This window comes from Oryctolagus cuniculus, chromosome 19 (genome assembly GCF_051225735.1).
Source record: "Oryctolagus cuniculus isolate XC-2025 breed Fujian yellow rabbit chromosome 19, ASM5122573v1, whole genome shotgun sequence".
NCBI lineage: Eukaryota > Metazoa > Chordata > Mammalia > Lagomorpha > Leporidae > Oryctolagus > Oryctolagus cuniculus.
Genome location: NC_142885.1, coordinates 29,357,144 through 29,369,217, shown reverse-complemented (window position 1 = coordinate 29,369,217; position 12,074 = coordinate 29,357,144). Strand labels below are relative to the sequence as shown.

General features: G+C 46.2%; 1 protein-coding gene across 1 annotated transcript; it reads right to left on the bottom strand.

The window, feature by feature from the left end:
• Window positions 1-1,859: 1,859 nt before the first annotated feature.
• On the bottom strand, window positions 1,860-11,779 carry LOC138846876 (uncharacterized). Its single transcript, XM_089320795.1, has 3 exons — window positions 10,126-11,779; window positions 9,512-9,546; window positions 1,860-2,484 (listed from the first exon to the last, which is right to left on the bottom strand). Exons 1-3 carry the CDS (start codon window positions 11,777-11,779, stop codon window positions 2,305-2,307), a joined length of 1,869 nt encoding a protein of 622 aa, XP_089176921.1. The 3' UTR covers window positions 1,860-2,304.
• Between the last annotated feature and the right edge of the window lie 295 nt (window positions 11,780-12,074).

Here is a 12,074-nt window from a genome sequence, read left to right as displayed (position 1 = left end):
CATACACGTTATTCTCATTTTCACATGCAGAAGTTGGGGCTCAGAGAGGCTGAGTGACTTGCCCCTGGTGACACAGCATGATGCTGCCTGTGTTGCATAATCAGGGAGTGAGTCCTTGTGAGCAGAGAAGTGAGGCTGATGGGGCAGAATGAGTCCCAAGGCACCAGCAGGAGTGTCCTCATGGGACCTCTCTGAATCTGACCTTATGCAGCTTCCTCTTCTGCCCCATCCATGCTGGCCTCTCAGTTCCGTGACGGTGCCAAGTTCTCTTCCACCTCGGGGCACTTACATTGCTTTTCTTTCTTGATTGTTTCTGTCCTTGAACTTGTGCCATGAAACTGAGGAACACACCACATTTCCCGGTGGTTGAGAGTTTGGTAGCTGGGGGAGTTGTTCGTGGAAGGATGAGTTTCCAAGCCTCATGTTCCTCTTCTGTTAAAATGGAATCCTCTCTGAAGATTATCTATTTTATCATCTTAAAAAGGTAAGTTTTGGTTTGCTGATCTAGTATATTTTTTATTTCATTGATTTATGTTCTGATCCATTTTATTTCTCATCTCATGCTTGTTTGGGGTTTTGTTTTTTCTTGTTTATCTAAATTTTTGAGATGTATCACTTGATTTTGAATTTTAGGCATTTCTCATTTTAAATATGACTACTGTATGCTATAAACTTCCCTCTTAATGTTTTTGCTGTAATCAACAGTGTTTCACATGTTTTGTTTTACTTTTCATTTATTTCAAGATAGGTTTTATTTGCTTTTTAATTTCTTCAGTGATCACTCATCATTCAGTAGCATCTAGTTAAATTTCCAAATATTTATGAGCGTTCAGTTTTTATTCTTATACTTTATTCCTAGTTACCTAATAGGATTTCAGTCTTTTCAGATTTGCTGAGAATTGATTTGTGGACCCATATATGATATATCCAAAAAAAAAAATTGAGTGTGCTGATGAGAAGAATGTAGCTTTTAGGTTAAATGTCCTATAAATTTCTGTGAAGTCATTTACTTGATGTAATATTTTAGCTTTGGCATGTGTCATTATTTATATTGTATTTGGATGATCTGTCCATTGATGAGAGTGCATTGTTCAACTTACTCCCTATTGTTGTATAGGGATGTCTCTGCCTTTCGGTCTAATGGTATTTTCTGTGTATATCTGGGTGGTCTTGTGTTGGTTGCTTATATATTAATGATTGTTATGTCTTCTGCTAATCAAATTTAATCAATGCAATGTCCTTTTTATCTCTTTGTATAATTTTTGATTTCAAGTTTTTCATTTGTTATCAAGATAGCCAGTTCTCCTCGTTTTTATTTTCTATTTGTGTGGAATATCTTTTTCTAGCCCTCCACTTTCAGTCTATGTGTGTCCTTGTGAAGTGAGTTTCTTATAGATATTATATAGTAGGGCCTTTTTTATTTAGTTCAAACTTTTATTCTTGAGATTTTTTTGACTTTTTTAAAAATTAAAGTTATATAAATTTCGTGCATTTCATAAATACAAATTTAAAAAGATAGTATTTCTTCCCAGCTGCACTCTAACCCTTCTTCCTCCTCCATCTCTATTCCCTTTCTTATTTGTTTAGTAAGATTTATTTTTAGTTAACCTTAAATGTACAAGATTAAGCATATACTTATTAGAGCTCAGCAAATAGTATGAAATAAATAAAACTGCTCCTCAACAGTTGAGACAAAGGCTGTTCAAACCATAGCATTTCAATGTCATTTTTATTTTTATAGATTACCATTTTTTACTGTTATTATAAATATTTTGCTCAAAATGTTTTATCTAAGGTACACAAACTTCATAAATTTCTTTTTTGAAATTTTTTTTATTTGAAAGGTAGAGCTATAGACAGTGAGAGAGAGAGGGAGGGAGACAGAGAGAAAGGTCTTCCTTCCATTGGTTCACTCCCCAAATGGCCGCATTGGTGCTGCGCCAATCCGAAGCCAGGAGCCAGGTGCTTCTTCCTGGTCTCCCATGTGGGTGCTGGAGCCCAAGCACTTGGGCCATCCTCCACTGCCTTCCTGGGCCACAGCAGAGAGCTGGACTGGAAGAGGTGCAACTGGGACTAGAGCCCGGCGCTCCTATTGGATGCTGGTGCCCCAGGCAGAGGATTAACCAAGTGAGCCACGGTGCCGGCCACAAACTTCATAAATTTCATTAATATAAACTTATGAACATAGTGATTATTTTCTACCCTATCAGTACTCCCACCTTTCTTCCTCCTCCCTCTCCTATTCGCATTCTCATTTTTTGTGAAGATCTATTTTCTTTTCTTTTTAAATATTTATGTATTTGTCTATATGAAAGGGTTACGCAGAGAGAGAAGGAGAGGTAGAGAGTCTTTCCTCCATGGGTTTACTCTCCAGTTTGCTGCAACTGCTGGAGCTGTGCCAATCTGAAGCCAGGACCAGGAGCTTCTTCTGGGTCGCTCAACAAGTGCAGGCACCCAAGGACTCAGGCCATCTTCTACAACTTTCCCAGGCCATAGCAGAGAGCTGGATTAGAAGAGGAACAGCCAGGACTTGAACCGGCCCCAGTATGGGATGATGGCACTGCAGGTGGCAGCTTTACCTGCTATGTCATGGCACCGGCCCATAAGATCTATTTTCAATTAACTTTATGCACATATGATTACCTCTATAGTAAGTAAAGAGTTCAAGGAATAGTATGAAAAAAGAAAACCTGTTCCTCAGCATTTGAGATAATGGCTGTTCAAAGTAATCACATCGGAAATTGGCAGTTTAACTTCTGTGGATTACATTATAGATACACTATTAATTATTAACAGAAATTTGCGGAGAACATATTGTATTTGTCCTTTTGAGACTGGCTTATTTTGCTAAGTATAATGTTTTCCGGTTGTAACCACGTTGCTTCAAATGACAGGATTTCTTTTTTTTCTTTAGGACTGTGTAGTATTCTGTGGTGCACATATTGCAAAATTTCATTATCTTTTTTCAGTTAAAGCACATCTGGGTTGATTCCACATCTTAGCCATTGTGAATTCACCTGTAGTAAACATGGGGATACATATCAGTCTTTCATAGGCTGATTTCATTACCCTTGGGTAAATTCCCCATAATGAGATGGCTGGGTCATATTGTAAATCTATATTCAGGTTTCTGAAGAATGTCCATACCATCTTCCACAGTGGCTGTATCCGTTTACATTCCCACCAACAGTGGATTAGGGTACCTTTTTCCACACATCCTCACCAGCTATTAGTTGTTTGTTGATATCTATATGAAAACCATTCTAATGGAGGTGAGGTGAGAACTTACCGTGGTTTTGGGTGGCGTTTCCCTGAGGTTAGTGATCCTGAGCATTTTTGCATGTCTCTGTTGGATTTCCTCTTTGGAAAAATGTCTGTTTATCTCCTTCACTTATTTCTTAACTAGATTGTTTTGTTGTTGAGTTTCTTGAGCTCTTTATATATCTGGTATTAATCCTTTATCAATTGCATAGTTTGCAAACAATTTCTTCCATTCTGTTGGTTGGCTGTTCACTTTGTTGAGTGTTTTTTACAGTGCAGAATCTTCTCAATTTTATGTAATCCTATTTGTAAATGCTATCTTTGATTGCCAATACTCTGGTGTTTTTTTCCAATAAGCTTTTGCCTATGATAGTGTCTTGCCGGTTTTCCTGAATGTCCTGTAAGAAATTGATGGTATTGGGTTGTCGATTTAAATCTTTAATCCATGTTAAGTGGATTTGTGTGTAAGCTGTAAGGTAGAGGTCTTGCTTCATACTTCTGCATGTGGAGATCCAGTTTACCCAGCACTATTTGTTAAAGAGACTTTCCTTGCTCTGGGCATTGATTTTAGCTCCTTTGTCAAAGACAGGGTGGTTGTAGAAGCATGGGTTGATATTTGGAGTTTCTGTTCTGCTCCATTGGTCTATCCATCTGTTTGTGCCAGTACCAGGCTGTACAACTGTCCTATAGTATGCCTTGAAATCAGATATTGTGATGCCTCTGGCTTTGTTTTTGTTGTTCATATTGCTTTAGCATTTTGGGGTCTCCTGTGTTTCCAAATAAATTTAAGCATCTCTTTTCTAGATCTGTATTCTGATTGATATCGCATTGAACCTATTAATTGCTTTTGGTAGTGTGGGCATTTTGATGATAATGATTCTTCCAATCTACCAACATGGACGATTTGTCCATTTTTGTTTCTTTATTTCTTCCTTTATTGTTGTGTAATCCTCATATTAGATTTAGTTGCTGTCCTTGGTTAAATTTATTCCAAGGTATTTAATTTTTCTGTAGCTGTTGTGAATGGGATTGAGCTTAGAAGTTCTTTCTCAGCCATGGCATTGTCTGGGTATTACAGAGGCTATTAATTTCTGGTTTGTTAAATATCTTGGTACTTTACCAAACTCTTTTATAAGTTCCAGTAGTTTCTTATTGGAGTGTTTTGGATGCACTACATACAGAATCATGTCATCTGCAAGTAGAGATAATTTGACTTCCTCCTTCCTAATTTTATCCTTTTAATTTATTTTTCTTTTCTGTTGGCTCTGGTAAAACTTCCAGAACTGTGTTGATTAGCAATGATGAAAGTGTGCATCCTTGTCTGGTTCTGCATCTTAGTGGGAGTGCATCTAACTTTTCCATTCAGTAGGATGCTTGCCCTGGGTTTGTCATAAATTGCCTTGATTGTGGTGAGGAATGTTCCTTCTTTACCCAGTTTTCTTAGAGTTTTCCTCATGAAACGGTGTTGTATTTTGTTAAATGGTTTCTCTGCACTGAGTGAGATAATCATATAGTTTTTGTTCCGCAGTTTGTTAATGTGGTGTATCACATTGTTTGATTTGCGAATGTTGAACCATCCCTGCATTCGAGGGATAAATGCTTCTTGGTCTGGGTGAAGGATCTTTCTGATCTGTTGTTGTTTTTGATTAGGTAGCATTTGCTGAGGATTTTTGTGTGTATATTCAACAGTGAAATTGCTCTGTAATTCTCTTTCTCTGTTGTATGTTTTTTTGATTTAGGAATTGAATCATGCCGGATTCATAGAAGGAGTTTGGGAGGATTCCCACCAATGAATTTGTTTTGAATAGCTTGAGAAGAATTGTGGAGTTAGTTCTCCTTTAAATGTCTGATAGAATTGAGCAGTGAAGTCATCCAGTCCTTGGCTTTTATTTATTGGGAAGGTCTTACTGATTCACTTTCCTTCTTGGTTAATGGTCTGTTTAGGTTTTCTGTTTCATCATGGCTCAGTTTAGGTATGTTGTATATGTCCAGGAATCTATCCATTTCTTCTAGGTTTTCCAATTTGTTGGCATACAGTTTCTTGTCATCATTTCTGATGATTCCTTTTATTTCTATGGTATATGTTGTTGTGCTACCTTTTTCATCTCTAATTTTATTGAATTGGGTATTCTCCCATTTTGTTTAGTTGGCCTGATGGTATATTGTTTTTTTCCAAAAAAGCAGCTTTTTTTACTGATCTTTTGTATTATGTTTTGTATTTCAGTTTTGTTAATATCTTCACTAATTTTAATTATTTCTGTTGTCCTACTAATTTTTGGTTCATTTCCTGTGTTTTTCTAGATCCTTGAGAGCTATTGATAGCTCACTTATTTGGTGCCTTTCCAATACCTTGATCTAGGCACCAATTGGTATAAACTTTCCTCCTAACACTTCTTTTACTTTATCCCATAAGCTTTGATATTTTCTATTGCCATTTCATTCGTTTTACAGAAATTTTTTGATTTATCTTTTGATTTCTTTTATGATCCACTGTTCACTCAGGAGCATTTTGTTCGGTCTCCACGTGTTAATATGTGTTCTGGAGTTTCCTGAGTTTTTGATTTCCAGTTTCACCCCATTGTGGTCAGAGAAGATGCATGGTATGATTTTGATTTTTCTGAATTTCCTGAGACATGCTTTATGGCCTATTCTGTGCCCTATTCTAGAGAAAGCTCCATGCCCTGGTAATAAGATTGTGTATTCTGCAACTGTAGAATGAAAATTTCTATAGATATCTATTAGGCGCATCTGTTCTATATGTCAATGAACTCTGTTGTTTCTTTGCTAATTTTCCATTTGGTTGGTCTGTCCATTGCTGAACATGGGGTATTGAACATTCCCATTTGTATTGTGTTGGAGTGCATTACTCCCTTTAGGTCCATTACCATTTATTTTAGGTAGTCAGATGGCCTGTAATTATTGGGCGCATATATCTTGACTATAGTCACATCTGTTAAATTAATCCCTCAGTTGTTATACAGTGTCCTTCTTTGTCTCTTTTAACAGTTTGTGTGTTAAAGTCTATTTTTTCTGATATTAGGTTGGTTACACCAGCTTTTTATTTTTTTGTTTTCTGTTAGTGTGGAATAATTTTTTCCATCATTTCACTTTCAGTCTGTGCAAATCCTTGTAGGTGACATTTGTTTGTTGTAGGCACAAATAGATGGGTCTTTTTTCAACCCATTAAGCTAGTCTGTGTCTTAACTGGTGAGTTAGGACAAACTATAGGTCACAGGCTATAAGAAAAAAGACAGATGCCACAGGACACACACACCAGCCACAAAACAGGACACAGGACACAGGCTGCAGAACATAGGACACAGGATACAGGATGCAGGGCAGAGGCCACAGGACACACGCCTACAACACAACACACAGGCTACAAGATACAGGCTACACAACATAGAACACAGGCGAAAGGACTCAGGCTACAGGACACAGGACAGATTTCAGGCCACAGGTCACAGGCCACAGGACATAGGCTCCAGAGCACAGGCAGGGCCCTGGCCACGCTCCAGTGACATGCCCCTCACTCCTCCTTGCCCTCCAGGGCCATGATCCCCTCAGGCAGGGCCCTGGCCACCCTCTAGGGCTGGGCTCCTTCTCCTCTCCATGCCCTACAGAGCCAGGCCCTGCTCCCTTCAGTTGTGGCACTAGACACCCAGCAGGGCTGCCCCACTTTCCTTGTCCTCCAGGGCCTGGGCCCCACTCCCCTAGTTGCCCACCAGAGCCTGGGCCCAGCTCCCATTGCTGTCCTTCAGGGCCAGGCCCTGCTCCCCTCACCACATTCCAGAGCTGGGCCCCAATCCCCTCCTCAGCCTGCAGGGTCGGGCCCTTCTCCCCTCAGGCCCGGCCCTGGCCTCCCTCCAGGGCCAAACTCTGCTCCCCTCCTCACCTCCAGGGCCAGTGTTCCCCTCCTCATGCTCCAGGGCTGGCACTGTCGCTCCCCGTCTTCATGGAGGAACGACACAGGACCCTGCGCTGTTCTTTTGTCTGCTCGGCCCTCCCCGGGTTTGCTGCTGGTTCTTCCCGGGGTGGCTACCGACCCTTCCACCTCCGTGGAAGGGCGGTTCCCCCTGCCACATTCCCCACTTCCGCGGGGGAGCGGCACACCGCCGGCCGGCTCTCTCGGGGGCTGCACAGGTGTTCCTTCAGATAGATGTTCCCCTTAGATGTTCCTGGTGCATGTTGTCTCTCTCCTCCTTTATAGTCCTCTTCCACCAATCCCAACTCTGCTACCCACATGCCGAGTACGCTGCTCTCCTCCAATCAGGAGCAAGATCAGCTCCTGCAGCTCAGTCAATCAAGTTGGTGAGAGGCAGCTGGGTAGAAGCTGTTTGCTCCTCTCCCAGCGCCATATTGTGGGAGAGCAGATGTATAGAATACGTCTTTATTCCAGTAACAGTATAGTCCGAGTTGCTCCCCACAGGCACCAATCTCCTCCTCGCACTCTTGGTCTGGCTCTGCTCCCCTCCTCCCCATCCACAGCCAGGCTCCCCACAGGCCCATCCCTGTCCTCCCTCCAGAGCCAGACCCCGCTTCCCTCCACACCTTCAGGGCCAGCCCCTGCTCCGCTCCTGGCCTTCCAGGGCCTGGGTCCCGTACCTCTCCTTGCCCTGCAGAACCTGGCACCCACTCCAACCTTCACACTCCAGAGCCTGGGCCCCACTTCAGGGCTTCCCTACAGGGACAGGCCACACTACCCTCAACACCCTCCATGGCCGGGCCCTGCTTGCCTCCTCGCCCTCCAAGGCCTGGGCCCACTCTGCTCGCCACCTTCCAGGGCTGGACCCTGCTCCCCACCTTGAAAACAGAGCCTGGGCCCAGCTCCACTCACTGCCCTCCAAGGCTGGACCCTGTTCCCCTCCTCACCCTCCAGGGCCAGACCCTACTCTCCTCCTCGCCCTCCAGAGCTGGGCACCACTCTCCTCTTCCCCCTCCAGGGCTGGGCCCCTCTCAGCACGCTGCTCTCTTGGGCCAGGCCCCACTAACCTCAACACCATCAGGGCCAAACCCTGCTCCCCTCCTTGTCCTCCACGACCTGGCCCAGCTGCCCTCCTCACCCTCCAGGGCCTTACCCTGCTCACCTCTTACCTTAAGCGGCTGGGCCCGGCTCCCATTGCTGCCAATAAGTCACTGGTGTCACTCGGTGGTCCCTAGCAGCCACTGCCTCCATCTTTGTGCGCCCCTGCTGTCACTGCAGCATTGGGCAGCCCGCATGGTTCCCCAGCACCTGCCACTTCATGGCCTGCCTTGGCTGCCTCCTTCTGCTTCCTCAGGCACACCGAGTGAGGCCACATCTTTATGCCCCAGTGCAGCCACCAGGAGCCACCCGTCATGGGGCCCCAGCACGGTCCCCAGCAGCCTCCCTGTGATTGCCCGAGGATTCTTCCTACTTCTTCTTGGGCTCCCCTGTGGTTATCTGGGCCCTCTTGTAACTCCCAGGCCCCACCACACGGCCCCCAGGCCCCACCAGCTCCTTCCCTGGGCACTCCCACTGCCACTGAATCACTAGGTCACCACGTGGACCCCAGAAGCTGCCTCCTCCTTCCTCGCCCCCCCACAGCAGCTGAGTTTTAGGACCCCCCCATTCTCCCAGAAGTCGCTGAGTCTTTGAGGTTCGCGCTGCCCCTAGCAGTCATTGCCTCTGTCCTCTGGCACTCCTGCTGTCCCTGCATCATGTCTGAACTTGGAAATGAGGCTCTACAAAGGGGGTCTCAACTAACTCTCTTGTGGCCAAAGTTTGAGGGTGGGCAAGTGCAGAACTGTTGAATGTGCAGAGGGGGAACGTGGGTGTGGCCTGAGGATAGAAATTTTCCCTGGGAGTCACCTTCAGGAGCATGGCTCTGGGAAGGAATGACTTCCAACATGTTGTTTGCCAAAGAAAAACCTGGGCAGGAAAATGGAAAGCATGGGCACGAGTTAAGGTGCCAGGTGACTTCTTCCCAGACATGTGGGTCCTGAGTTCTTTGGGGCACACAAGAAGGCAGCTCAATGGGAGAGGCCACCTCGGTCTGCAATGCAGGCTCCTCAGTTCAGATCTAGGAGCTCTAAGTTGTCGCAGGAGTTTCTCATCCAGGGACCTGGGAACTTGGGCTTGGAGAAGGAAACTCAGGGTGAGAAGACTTCCCAGGGCAGAGAGCCACCTGAGCAGAGAGTGCAGGCAATAATCAAAGACAGAATAAAGTGGGAGGAGGACAAAGAGTGTCATCCAACGTGGGCCCTGTATCTTACAACCAGCATCCCACACCAATCGCTTTGAACTGGCTCGGAGACCTGGGGAATCTAAAAGATAAATGACCATGTAGAAGATCAGGGGTTTTCCAAACACCAGAGGAACAGTCTGCCTTACTCACCTTTCCCATGGAGCTGAGTCCATCCACGTCACGGCACCAACGATGCTGCAGGAAGTTCAAGTCCATTCTTTCTCTCACATAATCCCAACACGGATCATGAGGGTGAGGGAGAAAAAGCAAAATAGGTTTTCATGAGAAAATCATACTCTTGCAAGCCAGAAGGGGGACTAAGGGAGGGGCCCAATAAGGTCAGGGTACAGGAAGTTTAACTAGGGAGTGATATTCATGGATCAATTCTAAACAAAATCCAACACCATGTTCCTCTATCTTAGGAAAAGGTCATGACCCCTAACCATGAAAACATGTTTCCTGATGGCCATCTGAAAAATGTAACACTATATATTCCCTCTCTGCCTGCAGTTTCTCTTACTGCCTCCTCACCTGCCCTCCTCCCAGACACGAGTCCCTGACTACCCTTCATTGCTACACTCCTCAGGGAAGGGCCCCTCCTCGGGGGCATTTCCCAAGAGGCTACTGAGAGGCCACTTTCCTCTCTGCACTCAAGGGCTTTCCTCTGGGGCTGGCAGTACACAACACATCCAGCCGAAGCATTGGATGATCCTCCTGCCAATCCCCAGGCGCCCCTTGCCCTTTCTGGCCTGCCTGTCTGAGGTCCCTGCCTCCTCCTCCTGCTGCTGCATTCCTGGGATGCTCTGTTCCTCTGAGGCACCCGGGGAGCCGCTCCTGACTTCTCCATCAGCCCCACTGCTGTTGGTGCTCAGTGTGGTGGAGAGAGAGGTCAGAGCATCCTGGCTGAGGACTGCACAGACAGCGGGGCTCCTTGTCCACACGGCCCGTTGGGGACTGTCTGTCCGGCAGGACTCACTGCTGCTCACACTGGGAGTCCCATGGCGGCAAGGAGTCTGCCCCGACTGGTCTCCTGCAAGCACCAGTGGTTGGGAGCTGAGAGCGGCACACTCACGGGCTCTGCTGTTGCAGCCTGAGTGTTTCTGGAGGCACTGGAGAGCGGGACAGCTCTGAGCACCGGGGATGGCCTGAGGTGTGGGCTTCCCTTTGCTGTGATCCCACTGAAGTCCTGGGCACAAGGCACTGGCTGGGAGCCTGGGTGGCAGGGAGCCTGCTTGATGGCCCAGCTGGAATCCCAGGTCCTCAAGGGAGCTTAGAGCTTCAGGACCCTGAGGAGGTGCTGCAGGCTCCACTTCACTCCGCCCATGTATTTCTGGGATGCTGAAGCCCTGCTGTTGGGAGATCCCCCAGCGTGGCACAGGGGGCCAGGGGTCATCCCATTCATGAAGCCACAGTGGAGGGCAGAGGCCCCATGGGAATTCCCAGACTTCCTGCTCCTGGGGAAGAAACAGAAACTCGTCACTGGTTCCAAGTGCTCCATGTCCTGCATGGAGCCATGGGTGGCCCATGATGTCTGCCACTGTGGGCCTGGCCTCAGGGTCCTGGGTCAGTAAGCTGTCCACCAGGTTACACAGCTCTGGGTTTCCATAGTGGGGGATTCTGTAGTATCCAGACAGGATGGCTGCCCGCAGCTCCACACAATCCTCTCCAACAAAAGGCAGTGAGCCTGCCACCATGGCGTACAGGATCACGCCCACACTCCAGGCATCAGCCTTGTACCCGCAGAACTCCTCACCTAAGAATTCCTCGGGCGCACAGTAGGCAAAGGTCCCGCACAGATTCTTCAGGCGCTCTCCACCAGCCAGTTTGCAGCTGAGACCGAAATCGCTCAACTTAATGTTTAGGTGGGCGTCGAGAAGCAGGTTTTCTAACTTTAAATCCCTGTGCACCACGTGCTGCGAATGGCAGTAATGCACAGCGGATAGAATTTGTTTAAATAGCTGACGAATCTCTCCATCCAGTAGGTACCCTCGTTCTACCATGTAACATCTAAGGTCCCCCCTGACTGCGTATTCCATGAAAATGTAGCCCCTCTCTGTGGTGTGCCTGACCTGCAGTAGTTGAATGATGTGAGGGTGATGCAGCCCCTTCATTATTTCTGCTTCTGTGCACAACTGCTGGAAGCTGCAGGAGTGCTGGCCACCATTCTCCACAACCTTCACAGCCACCTGGGTCCTGCTTTCCCAATGATAGGCCAGCATCACCAGCCCAAAACCGCCCTGGCCGAGGACCCTGAGGACCTGGTACCCATCCAGGACCTCCTCCTCACTGCTGAAGGCGGTGAGGCCTTCCATGGTGGGATCCCCACCCCACCCCCCACCCTGCACTCTGACACTGGGAACACTTACTAGTCACCTAAAGTAACAACAAAAACTGGGAAACAAATAGAAATCAAATAAGCTAAATGGTAACCAAAATTGACAACTCAATATGCTAATATTTCTACTAGAGAATGCTAACTCTATGAACTATGGTATACTAATCACTAACACTATCAAAACTAAGAATTAAAAGTTATAAAATACACAGAATACTAAAAATGGTGAAGGAAAGCAACACCAACTATGGTAACTATGGTAACAATGCTAA